Genomic DNA, 21126 nt, shown 5'->3' with positions numbered 1-21126 from the left:
AGTGAAGCTTTCCAGGTCACAAAGTAGTAACAGTTCCCTGTGAGTAAAGGGATGATCTGGTTCCAGAGAGCTGGAGGTGAGAGGAGGTTTGGTACCGCTCTGGGGACAGAGAGAGGGCTGATGGGGCCGGGCTACATCCTCTCTCAGCAGGGAAGGTGCCACAGAGGGCATTGAGGATCACTATCCCCAGGGAAAGAGCCAACCCTCTGCAGGTTAAGGATCTCAAGAACTGTAACATACGGCAATTCAGTCACCCCCAAAGGAAGTATGAATGAAAACCAGCAAGAGTAATTTATTACAATTCCAGAAAGAAGCAGCAGGCCAAAAGCCAAAGAAAATTGCTGTTAAGGAATTGCAGCAGTTCTTCTGTTGGATAGAGGAGGGGGTAAGGGAACGCTGGGAGTCAGAGCAGAGGTGTCTGTGCAGCCCTGGGGTCAGGACATGAGCCATCAGTGGCTGCTGAGCACCAAATGCAACAACAGGACACATATGGAGACATCCTGCAGTGGAACGTGATGGCTTTGTACAGTTTGCAGCTCTTCAGCTCTGAGAGGTTTAATAGCTAATGAAGACCTCACATCCTTTTCTCAAACTGTCCTTATCAGTTTGTAGAGCTACCTTTTGAGCCAACACACCTTTACCCAGCCCCAGTATTGCTTCATTTTTATGGCTGGCCAGTGCAGAGTTTTAATTAACGCCCACTACCAAAAGGCAAATAAAGCTGGTTCTGCTAATCATGGTCACAGAGGTCTAGCCTATTCCCTCCTCTTGCAGGAATAGCTTTCTCCCTGCACAGCATTTTGCATTAAAATTACTCTCTTTAATCCTAGTTCAACACATCTTCAAATTTCCTTCTTTCAACTGCAAAATTGCCATATCGCTGATTTCCCCACGGGGATGTGTTGGCAGGACATTTAAAAGAAAAGCCAAACCACTAAATGTTCTTTTCAGCCTGATTTTGAGGGCAATAGGGAGACTTCAAGCAAACTACTTTCAGTTTAGACAAAAACACATTAATGGAACAACATTATTTGAGTAGTTTAATTATACTACCTCATGCTGAGCAAATCACAACAGATAGAACTGCTAAATTACTAATCAACTACTTCAGCATATTAAAAGGATAGAAGAACTTTTTGAAGGGGCTTATTATTGAAAGCGTAAAAACCTCATGAGAAGAGCACACTTGGATCCTGCAACGGAGGCCCCTGTGCTGCTTCCAGAAGGCAGCAGGGAAGTAGCTGTTTCTAACACATTGATTTTCCTCCAGTCACAAAAGCCTGGAATTCTGTTTCCATCTCCCTCCTTACACCCTCCACCTCTTTTTCCGTACTGCTTTCTAGTGCCTATTACTTGCACATCATGATGTTAGAATATAGATCTTTGTTAAAGAGATTAGGAAATGATTCAGACAACACCAGACTAAAGCGTCAGATCTTTATTTATAAAGTAATTTACAAAATAGATAAGGTAAACTTAGTTAATTTTAGCATCTGAAGGTGGTTTTCATTGAATATATAGACACCGTAAATCAAAAGTTTCCTTTATCAACATGTTTATCCAAGTAACAGAGCAATTACTACCTTGATTAGTTTTACAAACCTCTGATAGGAGTGTTTTAGAAGATCACATTCTTCCTACCTTGCAACATAAACATTTCAAAAATAATTACCTGTCATGTTAATTAACTGTTTAATAGCTTGTAAGTTAACTGCAAACAGCTGCATTGCTTTCGGGCTTTCCGAAGGCCAACAACAATTTGAACGGACACTTTCAATTATTAAGTGAGCAGAGACAGTTAAGGAACAACTTTCATTAATGCCCTCACTTTGTGCTGGCTCCGAACATCAGTTAACAGGAGTAGTGTTACGTGAGGCAACTACACAGATGTAAACGTGACAGATCTTCCACAAACGTCAGATGCTTGTTATTGCTGTGTCAGGAGAATGACTACGAGAGGCCCGGGGAGGCCGTGGGCTGTGGAAGACTTCACACAATTATCTTTTAGGGGAAAGATGAGGGGGAAATATGCCCAGGACGTGACTCTCTGCTCACTGGTCAGGGGTCTGTACACCCACAGAGAATATTTTCAACTAAGAGAACTTAGAATGTCTGGTTTGGGACAAACTCTTAAAGCAGCTCATTATAAACACCCTCCCGTAATCGCTTAACCAGCTTTCAGCATCCTCCAGATTAAGCTTCCTACCTCCTACCCTCATCTACCTGGGGCAGGATTACCGAAAAAAACCCCAAACAAAACACAACATACACATAACCATAGCAGGTCAAACTGTTCATTATTTAACATGTTTGGTATTAAAAAGCTGAACTTCTTTACTGGCTCAAATAAGTGTAAAAATGTATGTGCACTCTTGGTATGGCTGACACAGGGCAGGAATACTCAAGTCAAACAAAAACCCTTCTAGCAGTGATTTTTCAACTGCTACACTCAAAGGTTTTCCTTAAAAAAAAACAACCACCAAAAAGCCCAAAGTGAATTAGGGGTGCTGAAAAGATTCAAAGTTCAACTAAAAATACATTTAATTACAGTGTACAATGAGCTGCACACACATGAACCATGTTTAAAAACCAATGACACTTGCCTGGCAGGTACCACAGAGAAGAAAAGACTCCAAAGGGCAGCTCCTTGCCCTGGAGGGAGGAGGCAAGAGGCAGAAAAAGAACACAGTAGCTGAGGGCAAGGAGGAGATTAGCTGAGGATCAAGAGCTATTGAATTGGATTGATGTAGTGTATCAGATTAAATGAAAAAAAGCTGAGGTGTCAGATTTCTACTTCATATATAAAAAAAACCACCACAGTAAAACCAACAGCTATTCCAATCTTCACATTATATAGTGCAACCTCAGACATCAATAACAAGCTAGCATCTCCAAACAAAATAATGTGTAAGATAAAACAAATTTTATCAGGAACTAGTAGTGTCAAAGCATTATTTCCCTACAAAACTAGTTTCAAATCTATCTTCCACCAGGTAAACACGTGATTCAGCTCCATAACGTGTACACCCAGCACCTATGGTAATACACACTGAACCAAGACTTGCAACTCCCATGTAGCCTTAAGAATATAAAATTCAAGAAACACAAAGCTCACATACATGACACTAAAAAGCAAGTCCCCACTGGGGAATATAATCTCTCCACTAGTATTTGCCTCTACACAATTTTAAATATTTAAGGTCATCCAATACTTGATTTCCACATCTAATTCTTCTTTAATCCACTTATTAAAATAATCTTATTTTTCTTCTTCCTATTAAATACATTACTCATGGTTTGATCAGGTTTAGACTGTTCTGGGTGATTTTAGTATTTTGGAGAAGGGGAAAAAAAAAAAAAGACAAAGACAAAATCCTAACTAGGTGCTGCCAGCAGTTATTCAACACCTAGTTGGATTTTGTTACAGATTTAAGTTACTATTAAAGTTCAAACATTCAGGAAAAGTCATTTTCAGAATACTTTGAAAGTCAAAATTGCAGTTGATACTATAACCACACTAGGATCTCAAGAACGACTCACCATTATGAAGCAAGTCTATTTCAATTTTTACTGAATTTATACCAGTTTAGATCCAAGTGCACCAATAATCAACTATTTATTTGGAATTTTTACGCATATTTGAAAGCAGCTCCATAATCTACCGAGTATACTCATGCACTTTCTATTACTTTTTACTTGGTCATTTAGTACTTAATATGTAAGGCTTACAAGCGGTATAGAAGTCTGGAAAAGCTATAGTGGTTTTATGTCAGATTTCTTTAAAAGACAATCACATTAAAACAGTTATAAATTTGAAATGACCATGCTTTTGCATCACAAAATATCCAGCTGTTCCTGAACACTTACATTAATTGATGGATAACTGATTTGAGTTTATCTTTTCTATTACCAAAAAAAACCCAAAACAAAACAACAACAAAACCCAATAATGCATCATGTCAAAACCAGAAGAAAACCTTCTACTGTATTATTGTCCGTAAGAGCTACAAGGAAAAATAAAGATTTATCTGGGACAATGCTATATAGTCCTTCAGCTCTTCTCACATGGAAAGTCTTATGAGTTTCAATAGGCTACTCATAAGCAGACAGGTCTGTCATCTAGGCATAGAGCTCAACTTACCCACAGAGTACATGGGCTTAATAGTGTTATGTCTGCAAAGTTTATGATCACATATACAGCTATTAAATAACGGATTCTAATTTAAAATAAAGGGGTACTAGCTTAGTCTTCCTCTTCTAGCTTTAAAATAATTAGCTCTTCCACATGTTATAAAACATGGTCAACAAATATAATCATGTAACAATATAAAAAGTGTTGAGGTCAGAGGAGTCAGAAGAGTAAAAAGAGCCTTTCTTTTCCTAGCATCTATGAATGGAATGATTTCAGTTCATTACTGAAAGCCAGAATTTAATTTCTTACTGTAATACTTTATAACAAATGCAAACAACAGTTTCTAATCACTAGGTGTTTCAGTCTCTGCTGGACCTCTGATCAGTCTTCGTATTCCCCTCTTCCCTGCAGGGCCTTTTGGTTTAGCAAAACTTTGTTTGTGAGCATGTTGTTTCGGATGAACCTCTTCATAAAGGAAGTCAGGAGTTAACTCATCACCATTATCTATTTCAATCTGGGAAAAAAAGCGCCAACATTTATCGTATTCACCTTAAAGACATATTTAAAAACATTTCAAAATTTTGCTGAAGCTCTAAGTACCACATTAAAACCAGATGTGCAGTAAGGTTCAGAGTCCAGCATGAAACGTTTTCCAACTTGTGCCTAATGCCCTGAGCAATCTTGGATAGTTTTTCTGAGAATCCACTATACTTTTACCAGTATTAAGTGTGATTTGACTTAATTATTTTTCCTGAAATATAAGCACAACTACACAGTACATATGCCAAGAAACTTCTTCTGTCCCAAGCTTTGGCACAGCATACATAGTAATACTAACTAGGAGTACACATTCCATGTGGAAACAAGGGCTTATTTAGTCATCTATAAAGTGTTCCTTAATAAAAGATAAGAATGCGGATCGTTCAGAACTACAATTTCCATTCTGTATTCTCCCCTCTAAAATAAAAACTTGTCATTGTTGCAACGCAATCTCCACATTATGAGAATTAATTAAAATTTTTCACTAAAATGTGCTTTTAACACCAACTGCCAAAGCAACGTGCGTACGTATTGTTGTCTCTTGAGAGAGAAGGGGAGGAGTACAAGCAGCTTATATGATCAGCTTCTACTGCAACTCAGCAAGTATTCAAGCCAGGGAAAAGCTACAATAAGTTTAAGGAACAAAAAGGGAGGTTGTTTCGGTTTTTAAAATTTAAGCATATAAACCTGAATAGAAAGAAAATACTGATCTCAAGCCAAACCCCACTGTTTTGAATTGCAGGAATTTAGAATTCAGAGAAATGCTTTGGCCCTGCTCTGTTGAGTGTTCAACACTTCGTGGCCTGCCAAACCATAGCACTTGATGGACTTGCCAGCCACGGCATTGCTGTTACAAGTCTGTGCTTCAGAAATATGTCTACAGGAATTTCAGGAGTCACACAGTGCATTTATTTTGTTGTAGAGAGGAAATTTCTGATAAATAACTACACATGAAAACACGTAATGATAATCTACTTAATTCATGTCACCTCATTAAAAATGGTTAGTATTAACACAGCTATTTGTTAGGTAGACATCATCCCTACAGAAACTAAGCCTTCATATTTTTTTTTTAAATTTACAGCACAAGTGTTGAGAATGTAACCATAGGTCACATGTTCCGTAAATGGACCATTCCTATGGTCTCTGCTCTGGAGGTGAGAACCACATTACTGCATAGTAGTAAAATCTCTACAATGTGAAAAGATCACCTTACTTACAAATCTTTCTTTGCCCCATCAAGGACTTCTAAAATACCAGTCTGAAGTTCCAGAACTGCAGCTTGAAATTATTTTTAAAATCCTTAAATAACCTTGGCTTTAAAGGAATTTAGCGTTCAACAACAGCAATGTGTTGTGGTCCAAAATATGACAGGACTTTTAGTAAGAAATCACATTAGTTCTAAATAGTCCTTCACAGTACTCTCAAAACACGCCCTTGATCCACAAGGATATGTTTGTTAAAGCTACTAAAATGTAGAAATTATCAACCAGAGAAAAGCTTCTATGACTTAACTTTGTATCTGGAGCTTTATCAACAAGTATTTCTTGTTCAGGACAAACTTTAATAGTTACACAACACTTTTCATTGTTTAGAGAAGGTGGTGGCAGAGACAATTATAGTTAGGTATTAAGATGGGAACAGAGGGATGGAGAAAATACCAGTATACCCAGTGTACTCACCTTTCTAATTATCTGCATCCACAGCTGTCTTTCTACAATTTCTAACAGTGGACTTTTGCAACTAGAGTAGAGCATTCGTTCTCGTATACTACAGGTATAACCCGGCATAGAGTAGATGAAAACTGCAGAAAGAAAACCCACAAATCAGACTATAACTACACTCCATCAAAATCTGCATCATAAAATCATTCACAGCAGACAGACATTGCAAATCAACTATGCAGTCTGAAAGGGAAAATGTAACCCCATTACGGACCTTTTTTTGTCTTCAGCAACTGTTTCATTTTAAATGGGGGATGAGAGAATGGCCAGTATCTTTATGTTTTCACATGACAACTGATTTATGGGTGTTCATAATCAAAAGGGACAGCTCAATACTTTCTAAACATAAGGACTTCAGAAGTCAGTTTCACAACCAAACGACTCTGAAATTCGTGATCATGCTGACAGACAGATTACTTTTATGACACATCTTTCTCTCTGCCTCAAATTACTAAAGTACTTGAAACAAGCCAATGAAACTTCATATTGAGAAATTTTCTCATACCTATGGATTCCAAATAGTCTCCTTCATGGGCATGCTTATACAGGAAAAAGTGGTAACGCGCAGCATCCTTTGGAATTCTTTTTGGCAAGTCCTTAAGTTCAGTATGAAGTGTGTTGGCCAAAATAATAATTTCATTTTTCATATCAATTTGCTGTTAAAAAAGCAAACATGGATATAGTTAATATACAGAAAGCAAACCAGAGAATATGACAGGATTAAAAAAAAAAATATCTGAATGAATCTAATACAGAATGGTAATTTATCAGAGTGCATCATCAATGCACATCATCAACATGTAATCAACATTATTTAATGTGTGGATAATCTACTTTATACTCAATGTTAAAAAAGAAAGTATTTTATACTTGCCAGTTGCACATAATTCAGTTTCTTATTTTTCAATTTCTCCAAAGCTTGAATAGCTTCATTAGCAATGGGGAACGCTACTCCTTGCAATGTTTGATGCTTGGTATCTACACTAACATCTGTCTGTACCTGGAACACAAGGCAAGAGAGATGTAAACAGAAACTTTTGCAAGTATCTGTTCGGTTTCATACAATAACTGTCAATCCATTGCATATGGTTATACACAGGGTTAGCAGTAGCTATTCCAAGAAGAAACTACTACCCTAAAGCATCATCTCCATATACAATAGATTTGCATTTTTTAATTTACAGGTCACACTTGCTTGCTTACCTGGAAACAGTTTCATACCTTTGAAACAGCTAAATCTGCAGAGCCAACAGAATCATCACAGGGAAAACTGGCTCATGTGTCAGTGAAAAAGCTCTAAGTTAAATTCTGGTATAAAGATACAATTAGCCAGGAAGAAAGAGCTTAATTTTCATATGCTGTGTTATACTTTTGAACTGAAAATACTGCTTATGAACTTTGTAGAATCTTGAAAAATTTTAGATCAAAACATACAAATGTCATTTCTAGGGAGCCAAAATTTTCCTCTCTACAAGGAAGAGAGAAATTATAAGACAAACTGATCTTCTTGAAGGAAACATAAAGCAGCTTCCCTCCCTCCTCTTTCAACTCCCTCCCCCCAAAAGCCTACACCAAAAAGAAAGCAAACAAAACAAAATCTATATTTTTGACTTCTAGATGGTCTAACACAAAGTAAAAAAGTCCAGTGTCACTGCAAGCTAGACAATTGTTCGTAATCCAGTTATGTTAGTCACAAATTATTTGAGAGGAAAAAAACCCAGTTATTTTAAAAACATTTTTAAAGCATATATGTTTATCTTAACATTCATGAATTTTCTCTGAAAATGAGCTCTGGCCTCCAGTTTTCTCAAGACTGAACTTATTGTCTAAGTATTAGCTTTTGAATATATTGACTTTATAGTTTCACAAATACATGTAACATTGGTGATGAAGCAGCAAAAGTCAGAAAAGTGTAGAAAATGGAAAGCATGGGTCTTATATGTATCAACTGGAAGATGTTCAGCTTTAATTAAAAAGGTATGCTAATGAAATATGAAACAAACTGATAAAAAAATAAAAACAAAAGATACTTGGGGCAACACTGAATTATACTCCATATTTTAAGGAACAGCTTGTCTGTAACATGGAAAGAGGAGAAGAAAGAGGTAAAGAGTTTACTTATGTATAAACATTGCTACATTTATGAAAAAGGTTATATAAAAATATTTGCAAAATATATCTGTGTAAAAGTCTGATGAGTAAACATAAAAATTGGCATCACAAACATAAGAAATCATCATAATATGCCATACCATATAAACTGTATTAAAATACAAATAAAAAAAAACCAAACCCAAAAAACATAAAATCAAGCTGTGAAGTGTGGGGACAGGCAAGGGAAGAGAGTAACCCAACATAACTCCACATTAAGACAATGAACAAAATCTACTTGTCCATACTACAACATATTTCAGACCATTGAAGCAAAACTAAAACACCTAAGTCACTGACAATATTTAAATTCACACCATAAGATTTCTCAGTGATGGCCACTGAGTGGAGTGGTGGATGAAATGGCAGGTGAAATTTCCTATGAATAAATGTAAAGTAATATATGCAGTAGGAAAAAAAAACCCCTCTCTTCTACCTGTATGATGATGGGGTTGAGCTAGCTACTACCATGCAGGAGGACCTTGTAGGTCACACTGAATAGCTCTGAAAATATAAGCCCAGTGGCCAGTCTTTGCAAAAAAAACCTCCAAAAAAAAAACCAAACACCCACTAAAAAACCCCAACACTCCCCACCCAAGTTTGAAATGTTATCAATTGTTAGAAAAAGAGAAGAAAATAGAAAGTACAGAACACATCATTACGCACTGTAGATATCAGTAACATGCCTGCATCTTGAATACCACATGCAGTTCTGTCTTCCCCATCCCTCCATCTCATAAATTACATAGCAGAACCGGAAAAACTGCAGAGAAAAGCAAAAGGATCAGAAATATGGAGTGCCTTCTTTAGGAGGAAGGACTACCTAGAACTACCTTCAGCTAGGAAGAGGTAACTGATAAGGAATACAATAAAGGCCCATGATCACATAATGGTTTGGGTTGGAAGGGACCTTTACAGGTCACCTAGTCCAAGCCCCCTGCAGTGAGGAGGGACATCTTCAACTAGATCAGGTTGCTCAGGGCCCCTTCCAACCTGACCTAGAATGTTTGCAGGGATGGGGCATCTATCAGCTCTCTGGGAAACGTGTTCCAGTGTTTCCCCACCCTCATGGCAGAAGGTTTCTTCCTTAGATCTAGTGTGAATCTTCCCTCTTTTAGTTCAAAGCCATTACCCCTTGTCCTATCTCAGCAGGTCCTCTTAAAAAGTCTGTCCCCATCTTTCTTACAAGCCCCCTTTAAGTACTGAAAGGCAGCAAGGAGCCTTCTCTTCTCCAGGCTGAACAACCCCAACTCTCTCAGCCTCTCCTCACAGGAGATGTGTTCCATCCCTCTGATCATTTCTGTGGCCCTCTTCTGGACCTACTCCAACAGGTCCATGGCTTTTCTGTGCTGAGGGCTCCAGAGCTGGACACAGTACTCCAGGTGGGGTCTCACCAGAGTGGAGTAGAGGGGCAGAATCACCCCCCTTGACCTGCTGGCCACACTCCTTTCTATGTAGCCCAAGGTATGCTTGGCTTTCTGGGATATGGCTGGCTTTGTCAAAGGGGGAGAGGGAAAACAAGGAATGACTTAATAACTTTTGTCTGCCTTCTCCACACAATCTGTAGGAATATCAGAATAAATTAGTTGGCAATGGTTCTTTACATAGTACTTTGTCAAGCTGTGGAATACACTGCCATAGGATCTGTGGCTAACAAAAGTGTTATGTGGCTTTAGAAAAATGACAAGACTAGATGATAGACAAAAAACTGATTGAGAACAACTACATAGTAAGATATCATCTCTTGCTCGGGACGATCCCTACCTGCAAACATTGTGGCAACAGAAGAGTATTCAAGGGAATTATGGCCATCTTGCCCTGCTCTTACATGCTTCCTAGATTTCTGCTGTTCAATCAGGGTCTTGACAGCAGACAAGGCAATCCTTTGATCTGACCCAGTAAAATATTTCTTATGAAATTATAAAATATGTCTTATGCAATTATGAAAAAATACACATATGGAAAACTAAGTATATATTTCTTGTTTTTAAATCAGAAAGCTTTTAGTTTTCTGAGGCTAATTCTAGGCTTCATAATGGTGGAAACAATGAAGACAGAAATGATGTAAATTAATGTATTGCAAGATGCTTCAAAGCAAGCCAAAATGACAGCAATCTACAGTTTATGTATCTCTAAAAAGCACAGCTAATGCTGCTGAAGTTTCATAATAGCATGTAAGGTTTTAGTCTGCATGAATCAGCTGTTACACACAACGTATGTAGTGCATAAGAGACAATACTAATAGCCAGAAATGATCATCAGTACCACAGAAGTTTTACATTCATTAGCGGGCTTCCTTTTAAAGCTGTTCAAGCACAATGCAGTGTTTGATAATGACGAGTGCATTTCTGCATTCAATTAATCAAAATTAAGACATGGAAAATAACAAAAGATGCCACTGAAAAAAAAAAGTCAATAAACAAGAAAATTGCAGCAACTGCATGGTAGAGTGAAAACATTAGAGAAGATACAGAGCTACATTTAGCACGATGGTTTCCTGACATCCGGCTGCAGAAACAAACTGTATTTCAAACACATGTACCATGACTGTAAAATACATGCCTAAAGAACTAAGATCAGCATATGACCTATTTTAATGTATCTCTGAACACAAAGAGTGATCAAGTGAAGGAAAAATGTGAGAAATTAATCCTTTTCAGTCAATAGCTAGCTGGCAATCCTCAAATTATTTGGTTAAAGGCATTTGTTAGAGGTTTTTCTATAAAGTGTTTGTAGCAAAAGCAAATCAGTCTCTTAAAAGGACTAGTTACTTGTTTTGGGTTTCTATTTTATCTTTATTGGAATTCCATTCACTCCCTCAGTCTTAAAGGCAAGTGCCCTGGTGCTGGAAGCCCAGTGGGTTTCCTCTAGGGATAAGGCTGCTGAAATACTCCTGGCGACAATTCACTGCAACAGTTGATATTTTGTGTTTTGCCTACAATTTCTGCCACCATGAGAAGTGCATGTAGGCAATCACAGAACGCTTGAGGTTGGAAGGCACCTCCAGAGGTCATCTTGTCCTACCACCCTGCTCAATCAGGGCCACCTAGAAGCAGTTGCCCAGGTCTCTGCCCAGGTGGCTTTTGAATATCTCCAAGGATGGAGACTCCACAACCTCTCTGGGCAACCTGTGCCAGCACTGGGTCACCCTTCACAATGAAGCACATCTAGTGATACTAAAAGCTTGTTAAGGGCCAAAGCTGCAACAATTAAACTCCGTTGCTGCAAGTCTCCTGGCTTGAATGTTAGACCTTGCAAACTCAGCAAGATCATACCACCTCAACTCCAGCCATCATCGTCATGCAATTTCAACTCATTGAGAGACAAATTTATATTCTCATCCACTCAAGACTTTCTGAAGATTTCAATTTTCTGTTCTGCCCTTTTTTACCCTAGAAATACTTTTCCTACAACGTGTTTGGAATTCTGCACCGAGTTTCCCACCCATGCTCAAGACATTGTAGGTACCTCATTAATCTTGATTTGTCGAAGTTCTTCTTCTGCTGCAGTCAGAGGTGCAGGGGAGGACTGCGATATCAAATACTTTTTATATCCATTCAGTGAAACATCATCCTGAAAGCACAATATCAACATTGATCATTTTTTATAATAAAAGTTTTCTTCATATAAGCTCTATGCAGCATAAAAAACCAAACAGTTACTTCCATACAGTTATGGTCATTTTATTTGAATGGACTACAAGTGTAGGTGCATTTGCAAATTCAGCTCATCTTCCTGTACAGTGGGGTCCACTGGCTGCTCTTGTGCCCAATTGCATAGTGAGCAGCATTTCTGCAATCAGTCGCTCATTACCTTGCTAATTCAAAAATTAGCACTAATGAAGACTGTGTGCATGAAGTTATTCAGTCTTCTTGGACAAAACCTCACAGAATTGCCACAATTCTAATAAATAAAAGAATAATACATTTTCTTATAAAATTTGCATGCTCAGACTAGTAGCTTCCTGTTAGTTTTCTACCTAAAAACTGGGAGACAGAAATGCTGCCTTAGGACAGGGAATAAGCACAATACTACAAAGAGTTTTGGATGCAATGTCACAGAAGTGATGAATGCTGATAACCACTTTGGGAAATCTGTTAATATTCAGTGTCAGTTCTGGCCCTCTCCAAAGAGGTTGGTACCAGAGGCAAACACTGTTGTGTTTTTATAATTAAGGTGGTCACTCAGAAATGGGCAGAACTTTATGGAATCATATGAATGTGATCTTATACTCAAGTTCTGAGGAGAAAGAGAAAGCTCCTTCTCAGCTCTTCCCTTTCTGAAAGAGACAGACCTTCCCAAATGCAACTTCCAGTGCCAATATTCCATTACGTCTTGTTTCAGGAGCCCAGAGGTATCGAGGTTCATAAATGTAAAGTAGCAGATGGGACCACAGCCAGGTTCTACCAGCTGGTTGCTACTGAACCATACTTATGTCTAACGAAAACAGAGTAACGCACTGGATACTGACGATCAAAATTCTGAGTAAGGTTTATGACTTGAATACTTTGAAGAAGCTGAAGAAGCTTTTCACACAGATGAACATTAGAGGCCAGCTACAATTAAGAAGCTTATAAAGACACTAAAACCAACAATTTTGAGATATATTAAGCTGTAACAGAATGAACTTAGAGAAAGTGAGTTACACTGACTTCATACTCTAAGTGCACCAAACACATTCTGAAATAACAGTAATAGATAAATGCAATGCTCCTTCCTTAAAGTCGAGACAGGAGCTCAGACTTGTGTCTAGCCCTACAACTCAGAGCACAAATTCTACATATTACATAGACTTCTAATAGTTTGGTGCAATTGGCAGTGAGAGATTAATTGATCGACAGGCAAGAAAAAAATAACATGACCTCTACCAGTAAACCCTCTTAGCCACTCAGTTATCTACTTCTCTAAAATGCAGCCTATCCAGAGCTTTGTTAGCATGTTTGTTAGGATAATGAAGCTTCCATCACAGATTAATGCTGGATATAAGGAATTATTTAGTCGGTGAACAGCAGAATTATTAGCCTCATGTCCTTATGGACTTCCCTGTCCACCATACCAGCCCATGTCTCTTCCACAGTTTTTCCCCCCTACAATATCATCCATTCTTCCCCAAATCTCAAGCTCCTTTCCTTCCTTCAGAACCAGCTCCCTCTGAAATTGCTAAATATACTTGTTCAAATGAGAGCAATTACATGTTAACATCTGCATAATACACATAGCTTTTAACTCTATTTTTCTTAATCAAAAAATAGCAGAAACACTACAAATTCATGCCAGTAACATTAGCTACTATATTTAGTATTTAAAGTGAGTGTGCTGACTTTAAAAAGAAAAACATACCTGTACAGTTCCAAATACTTCATCCTTAATATGACCACCTCCAAATTCTTTCTTAAGTGTTGCTCGGGTTGCTGCATACAACATTTTTTGACGAACCTAGTACATCACAAAACAGTGTTGTTTTGGTTTGGGTTGTTTGTGGTTTTTTGGTGTACACAGAGAATCTAGCACATTGGTGTACCAAGTCCATAACAACTTTCTTGAACAAACATTGTAAGTGTTGAAACTGCATTTTGAAAATATAATTCTTAATAAAGAATAAACTCCATGGAATGAGCTCAGGATCATGATACTAACACAAATGATTAAATTCTCAAGGGTATGATACTACGCATTATTATCAAAGTAGTTCCAAAATAAAACTGCAGCGTAAGTAAGGGCATGAGTTTTTTTTAACTGGAAAAAAAAAATAGGTCAACATAATCTTTACTAATTTTAAATGGGAAAACCCACAACTGTTTAGATCTTTTGTCAATGGTCTGTGTAGTAATGGATAAAACAGATAGAGAAAGAGCAGACTGCAAATAATGCATTATTATTTTTATTTGATAATGACTCCAGAGAGTTTTAGTTCAACTACAGAGTAGAAAAATGAAATTTTCCAGGGGCAGATCTAATGATGTTTGCTCCCTATCAGCTTGTGTCTAACACAGTCACTTATTCCTCTCTCAACAGTCCCATCTTCTCACCATCATGTGATCCTCACCACAATACCTCACCTTTTCCACCTAATCTCTTCTATGCACTCCAACTCTTGGTCTCTTATTATTTCCTAACTGCCAGTGAAAATAGTAGGAATGTGTGAATAGCTTTACTTTCTGTCTTCCCTTATCTCACGTTTACAGAACCTGTACACAGCATCCTAATGTCTCCTAGAAATCCTTAACTCTAAACAGTTCCCTCCCGTGTTCTCTGACTAGTGAATGACAAACAGTACATTCTGTGACAGGTCACAGATCCACGAATGCCAGCTGGGCAGCCAGCAAGCCGCACAGAATAAACAGCTTGAGCTCACACTATAATCCTTCTCTCCATGATAACACCTATTGAGATTTCTGTCCTATATCCTTCCACAGATTTTCATGAAACAATGACAGACAGACAGACAAACAGGGCAAAAACATTATCTTGCCTCCTCCAGTCAGGGTAGAAATAAATTGGATCAGCTGCACTCCACCCAGACCCACTGATACTGCTCCTCAATCAGCCTAAAGAATTGTTTCCCCAGTTTTCTTGGGGGAAAGTGAGGGGAAGGTTAGGGAACGCTTCATTCCTCATTCCTATCTAGGATTCAGATCAAATGGCACTGTTGAAAAATCATAAACAGCATGAAGACTCTGATGACTGTTACTTACTGGAGAGTGATCAGGTGACCACGCAATGAAGATCCATTCATATCCTTGAGCATTCTGAGAATCTAGTCTGTATAATATATAACATGGTTGCTTGTCTTCAAGAAGGGGAAGGATAAAAGCATCATAATCCTTTTCCCATGATCCAACTGGCTGCCTAGACGATCCCACAATAAGCTGCTCTGTAGCCAAGAACCAAAGCTACAGGTTAGCAACTATACAGTTAATACAGTTTTTTAAAATTTGCAATTACAATAAATAGTTAATTAGATACTTCATCTTTCGTGATCAGATACTTGATAAGAATGGAAGTCAAGAACAGTCAGTGGGCAAGCAGGCGAATTCCTACGAAAACTGTGTATGTTCAAACTCTAACTTACTTTAACCCAAATACAAATAGATGAGAAATAATGTTCTGGTTGCCATCAAGTTCTTTGATCTGAAGGGATAAGACTGATGTTAGTGTTTTTAGCATAATGTACACAGAAGGAAAATAAAACCTGTCTTCTGCCAGTTAGTTTATTTTTAAATTGGAATACTTAAGTGGAAACGAGATGAGAGGAAGCTTTCAAATGCTAGAATTAATGATGCTCTTGCTATAACATATTAGTGATTGTACTCATTGTAAGGGGTCAATAATTCAGTTATACAGTGAAAAGAGTTTGGAATGAATATGCTTGCACTAATCACTTTAACTCGACTATGTAAGTCGATAAACCTCTTTCTAATGCCGCTTCGTAGCTATGGTGTCTTTAAATGACTGAAGTTGTTTATTATGTATAATTGGCTTAAGGCTGTATAGAATACTTCAGTTGAGATTTAAATATGTGAACAGCTGTAGCAACAAGATTCTTCTCTCATTTATAAATCACAGCTCAGCTTCCAAAGGAAAGGATTAGTATAGTGTCTTTCTTTACTAGTCCCCACAATCGAACCAGAAATACCTTGTTTAAATGCGACCTACAACAACTTGAGGACCATCATAGTAGCTTGTATACAAAATATCTTTTGAGAGTCTAGGACCTAACTTCTAAAACTTCAGACAAAAGTACAACAGTATACAAGTGCCTCTACAGCAGAAGTTTCAGAGCAAGGCACTCTACCACAGTAAGTCACAGAACATGAACAGCTCAGGGAGAGGGTGTTTGGCCCTTTTCTGAATTAGATGCTAAGCAGCTGAAACTGTTCACCTGAGTATTCAGAAGGTACTTGCTAATTCTGAACTCTAGGTGGCTTTAAACTCACTTGGATTTAAGACAGAAATATACAATCAGAGAAACTTTATTGCCCAGCAGCAAACCTCCTGTCTTACTAACTCGGATTAGCAGAACTCAATTTGACTACTCTCTATTGATCAAGGGCAGTTGCTGAAAGCACCTGTAGACAGATGAGGCAACTGTCCCTCTTCCAGTATTCTGGGATTTTTAGAGGCTTCTTTTAGAACTATGGGAAATAGTATCAAAGACTGGATTCTGCTTCTACATAGAGTCAAAGTGCATATATTATATATAGAGATATACATACACACACACACAAACACATACACACAAAAAGGAAAAAAAAATAGGGAACGTCTTCCATTTGTGTCTTATTTCTAGGCTTCATTTCATATTAAAAAGTAGCATACACACAAAAGCACATTGTTTTACCTTACCTAATGGGAAAAGAAAACGTAAATTCAATGGTATGCCAGCATTTGCTACCTTGTGCTAGTGAGACTTTACTACAGTGACCTGCCTATAATATTACTATTGCTACTTCCTAAAGGAAAGCAATATTAAAATGTCAGAAGACTTCCTTATAAAAGCAAACACAAAGAAGGTAACAGTAGGTTATTTAAATAACAATAAAAGTATGTATGTGTATGTACATAAATGCACCTTCCTCCAGCTAACAGGTATTTCAGTGTACTGTAAATGAATGAACTCTAGAAAGCAAAAAACCCAAAGTGGGCATTTGACATACTTGAAAAGATGGACTAAACCACAAAATGTCTTATACAGTCAACCAGCATTGCTATTAAAAAAAAAAAAAAAGTAATTATTCATTCTATCTTGCAATGTTTGCAGCCTTGATCATTTTTCAATGAGTTCAAAGATCAAACTCAAGCTCAGCAAGAAATTATGTAATTTTATATTTACATACATATGTGAGATTTAAGGAACATTTTTAGCTTCAAAAATGTGTACAAAGCTACAGATTTTAAAAGACATTTTCTATGTAGCCTGATTACTACCTAAACATCTGCTTCAATAGGACTTTCTACATGCAGGTGATCGTAGCATAGAAAGCAGATAATACTTATACTTCATCTAAAGTTACTAGCTGCTGTGTAAGGATCTCTGTCTAATGAAAGTAACCAAAGTGCCAGAACACTACACAGGTGTGGAACCTTTTTTTCTTCTACTCTTTCTTTAGTAAGAAGGTAAGAGTAAACTCATTTATATTGTGCATATGAAATCCACAGCAGTTCTTGGTAAAATATGAGATTATATTTGGAAGAAAAATTCAAACCTAAAACCCCAGCAGTATTGTATTGAAAAGCTTAGCATCACCAAAACTTAAATCTTACCTGCTGTATTTGAAAGAGCTTAGTAACATTAAGTTTTCCAGAGTTTTGTTTTTCAAACAATTGTACATGTAGGTCACTAAAACAACTAGGAAAATATCTAAAAGAATCAGAGAAAAAAAAAAATTGACTAACCATTGTGAATGACTATTTTTAAAAGCCTGTATTGTCCATTTCTTGCTCCAACAAAGGTATCTTTAACACTTCCACTAGCTGAAAAACAGAAAAGTAACCAAATTAACACACTTCACTTCCCCAGGACAAAGAATATTCATAAAGGTAAGAACAACACTGGAAAAGTGTACAACTGGCCCTTCAAAGTTGGACTGAGAAAGGAACACAGGAGTGATGTTCCCAGTATGCTGCATACTGTTCCAGCCACTGACATGCCATAAAAATATAACAGGCAACACTACAAGAGAGCCCTGCTTTCTAGCACACCGTATGATTTTCAACATTGTGAAAATTCAAGGCAACATCACATCATCACTCTCAGGTTTCCGAGTTAACACAGCAACACAATAAAAATATGACACATCTCAAATTACAATAGCTGCATGAAGTCTGCAGGCTTAGTATAAACTTTCAGACAGAAACTTTATGCCTGCCAGGAAAATTTTAGAGCTTGTCTGGCAAAAGTGCCGGTCTTTCCTGAGGACACCTCTCTGATGAGCACCAGTGAAGGCTGACACTCATTGCTCATCTTTCATATCACCTTATCTTCTTGTATGTATCTTGTTCAAATGCCAGCCTATTGCAACAGGATGGCTTTATAGTGAATTTACAAAGAAGATATTCAAAATATTTTTAAATGTCTGTAATTCACATTGACATTGCACAGCAAACACGACATGCTCGCTCCCCTGAGCACACTGAAGAACTGTGCTTGAGTCATGTGAAGATCATTCTTATCTCAACTGCTCTGCTAAACAATCTGAGTGCAAATCAGTTTAATTATACTGTAGACAGGGGGCTGTACAGCATTTATTCAAGAACACTTATTGCAAACTGGTCCTTTAAGTAATCCCACAGCATACAGCACAGAACCAGCAAAACAAACACCAAACCAGGAAACAAATAAAAGGGATTATTTATAGTCAGGTTGAGGCCAACTGAACAGATGGTCAGATGGTATCCAGCAACGTTACTGCCCATATTCAAAACATTTTCAGTTTATGCCCATCTAAGCGATGTCCAGGCCCATTCTGAAATTCCAAAATGGCCTGGGAGGGAAAGGTGGTATTAAGCAAACTGAACTGCACTGGATTACCAGTCCAACCTCACCTTCATCCCAGTTACAATCTTCCCACTGACCAGAGCAGACTCTCACTGTAATTTGCTTCCAGCTTTTCTAATTGTCTCTGCCAGTCCTCACCATGCCATTCAGCACACAAACGTTGTACCACTTTCCAGACCTTTCGTTTCCCCCAGGACTTTTTTTTTGTCCTCTTCCTCTCTATTATCTTTTTGTTCTTTATTGTCTTATTTCAACCCTACACACCAAAACAAGCCCAAAATACAGCAGTTCGCTCCACCATTACCAGAACTATGACAGTTCCTGAAGTAACATTGAGACAAGATATTTGAGAAACCATATCACTATCAACTGATCTATGCTTTTTTTTTCTCATAAAGGTATTAAAATTCTCAACAGAGTGCTATTATTTTCTCCTTAAACTTTATCCATAGCAGAGACCTAGGGAATTAAAATTCGAGTTTATTTCACAAATATTTTACACGGAATATTATTTTTAAATTATTTAAAAGACTGTGAACATATTCTAGTGTATGTTCCCACAGTTCAATGCATTCTGCAACTTTCTACACTATTTATCTACACTGGCCTGTTTGAAAGTCCAGCCCTTTTAGCAACTCCCTGGTAGATATCACTGTCCCCGTGACTTCATTTCTGTTTCCAGAAAAGAGCAGCCCATGCTGCCAAATCTTGCAATTGTTTATGAGTGACAGTAGCCTGTTTGTAGCTAAAGCCAGCAACAGCACAACAAGGGATGCTTTGCTGCAAACAGGACCCCTGATTAGTGCCTGCTGAAGCACGATCCGTGCAGGAAAGCTGGCAAGTTCTCTACAGCTCTCCTCAGAGGACAAAAGATTCTCAAAGACATGAAGGAGAGCTGCAGAAGAGGTTTAGCCACTCTTTTTGCTTGTGGTAAGCAACAGGATATTATTCTGCTCCTCCCTCCAGCAATGCCGGGGGGGTGTGGGGGGAAGGAGAACAAGGAATGAAGAGCCACTATAACAGTTTTTCCCAGCCTGGGAAAAAAAGCTATCCCAGATGCACCTCTAGCCCCAGAGGGGTTGAAGAACTTAAAACCAGAAGCAGCAAAAAAGAGCAAAGACTGGCATGCAGGGGAAGGAAAAGAAGAGAGGCGAAAGGGTGCAGACCAAATGCAGCCAATGGACAAAAAAGGGAATAGGAGAGCAGTTAAGAGCTGCTGTGGCTGGGACAAAAGTCACCTTCAACAATAAATATGGGAGAGCAGGCAAAGTACACGGTACGAGTCACCGAACAAGCAGATTGCAGAAATCGAGACAGTAACACCTGCCCCCCCATAATCCTGCAGTATAATCCCTGCTTAGCAACTCTGTGATTCGGGGGCACCTGGTAATACTGCAAAACAATAACATTGTCTTTTTCTAATTGCTCCTCACACCCTCCAAGGCCTGGAAACGCGGGGGAAAACCGTTCCCGCACACTTTTCCCCTAACGGGGCTTCCAGCGATGGGCTTTTTAGTGGGTTTCCCTGCGCCGGGGCTCCCGGTTCTCCTCAGGGCTCACGCCACCACGGGCCCGGCAGCGACCCTCGGCATTCCCGCTGCTGTCCGAGCCACCCCAAACCCCGGGCGGGGGACACGGAGCGGACGACAGCTTCTCCAAAAAGCCGGGAGGTGCCCGGGGAACCCCCCCCGCCCCGGACCCTCCTCCTCAGCCCCGGCTCCCACCGCACCGCTCCGCTCCCCCGCAGGACAACCTGCGCCCGGGGCAGTCACCTGAGCCCAGGCGGGGGGGAGCCCCCCCTCCCCGTTTGCGGGTTTCTGCGGTGAACAGTCTTCTCAGCCGGGTCCAGCCGTGCGGGGAAACCCCGCCTGACGCGGGACGAAGCTCCGGGTCGGACCCCGCGGAGCGGCGGCGGCCGCCCGGGGCCGATGCCAGCAGCACTTTTCCCCCCCAGCTCGGCTCGCTGCCCCCCCTCCCGCGGCAGAGAGAGACGGGCTCCTCCCGCAGCCGACAAAGAGCCCGGCAGGGGAGACAATTCCACCGGGAACGGGCCGTTAAACGGTCACAACGGCCGCCCCCCC

At 39.0% G+C, this 21126-nt stretch overlaps 1 protein-coding gene across 1 annotated transcript in view; it reads right to left on the bottom strand.

The window, feature by feature from the left end:
• Positions 1-1423: 1423 nt before the first annotated feature.
• TWF1 (twinfilin actin binding protein 1) overlaps positions 1424-21126 on the bottom strand; it is a 20230-nt gene continuing 527 nt past the window's right edge. The window contains exons 2-10 of the mRNA XM_014963339.1: positions 20818-21112; positions 17944-18021; positions 15243-15421; positions 13888-13983; positions 12016-12120; positions 7271-7396; positions 6902-7052; positions 6355-6476; positions 1424-4646 (exon numbers count right to left, since the gene is read on the bottom strand). Of these exons, the coding sequence (XP_014818825.1) occupies positions 4476-4646; positions 6355-6476; positions 6902-7052; positions 7271-7396; positions 12016-12120; positions 13888-13983; positions 15243-15421; positions 17944-18021; positions 20818-21112 (1323 nt within the window). The 3' untranslated portion in view covers positions 1424-4475. The remainder of the gene's footprint in view (positions 4647-6354; positions 6477-6901; positions 7053-7270; positions 7397-12015; positions 12121-13887; positions 13984-15242; positions 15422-17943; positions 18022-20817; positions 21113-21126) is intronic.

This window comes from Calidris pugnax, unplaced genomic scaffold (assembly GCF_001431845.1).
Source record: "Calidris pugnax isolate Ruff unplaced genomic scaffold, ASM143184v1 scaffold44, whole genome shotgun sequence".
NCBI classification, from domain to species: Eukaryota; Metazoa; Chordata; class Aves; order Charadriiformes; family Scolopacidae; genus Calidris; species Calidris pugnax.
This window is presented reverse-complemented; position numbering and strand designations above follow the sequence as displayed.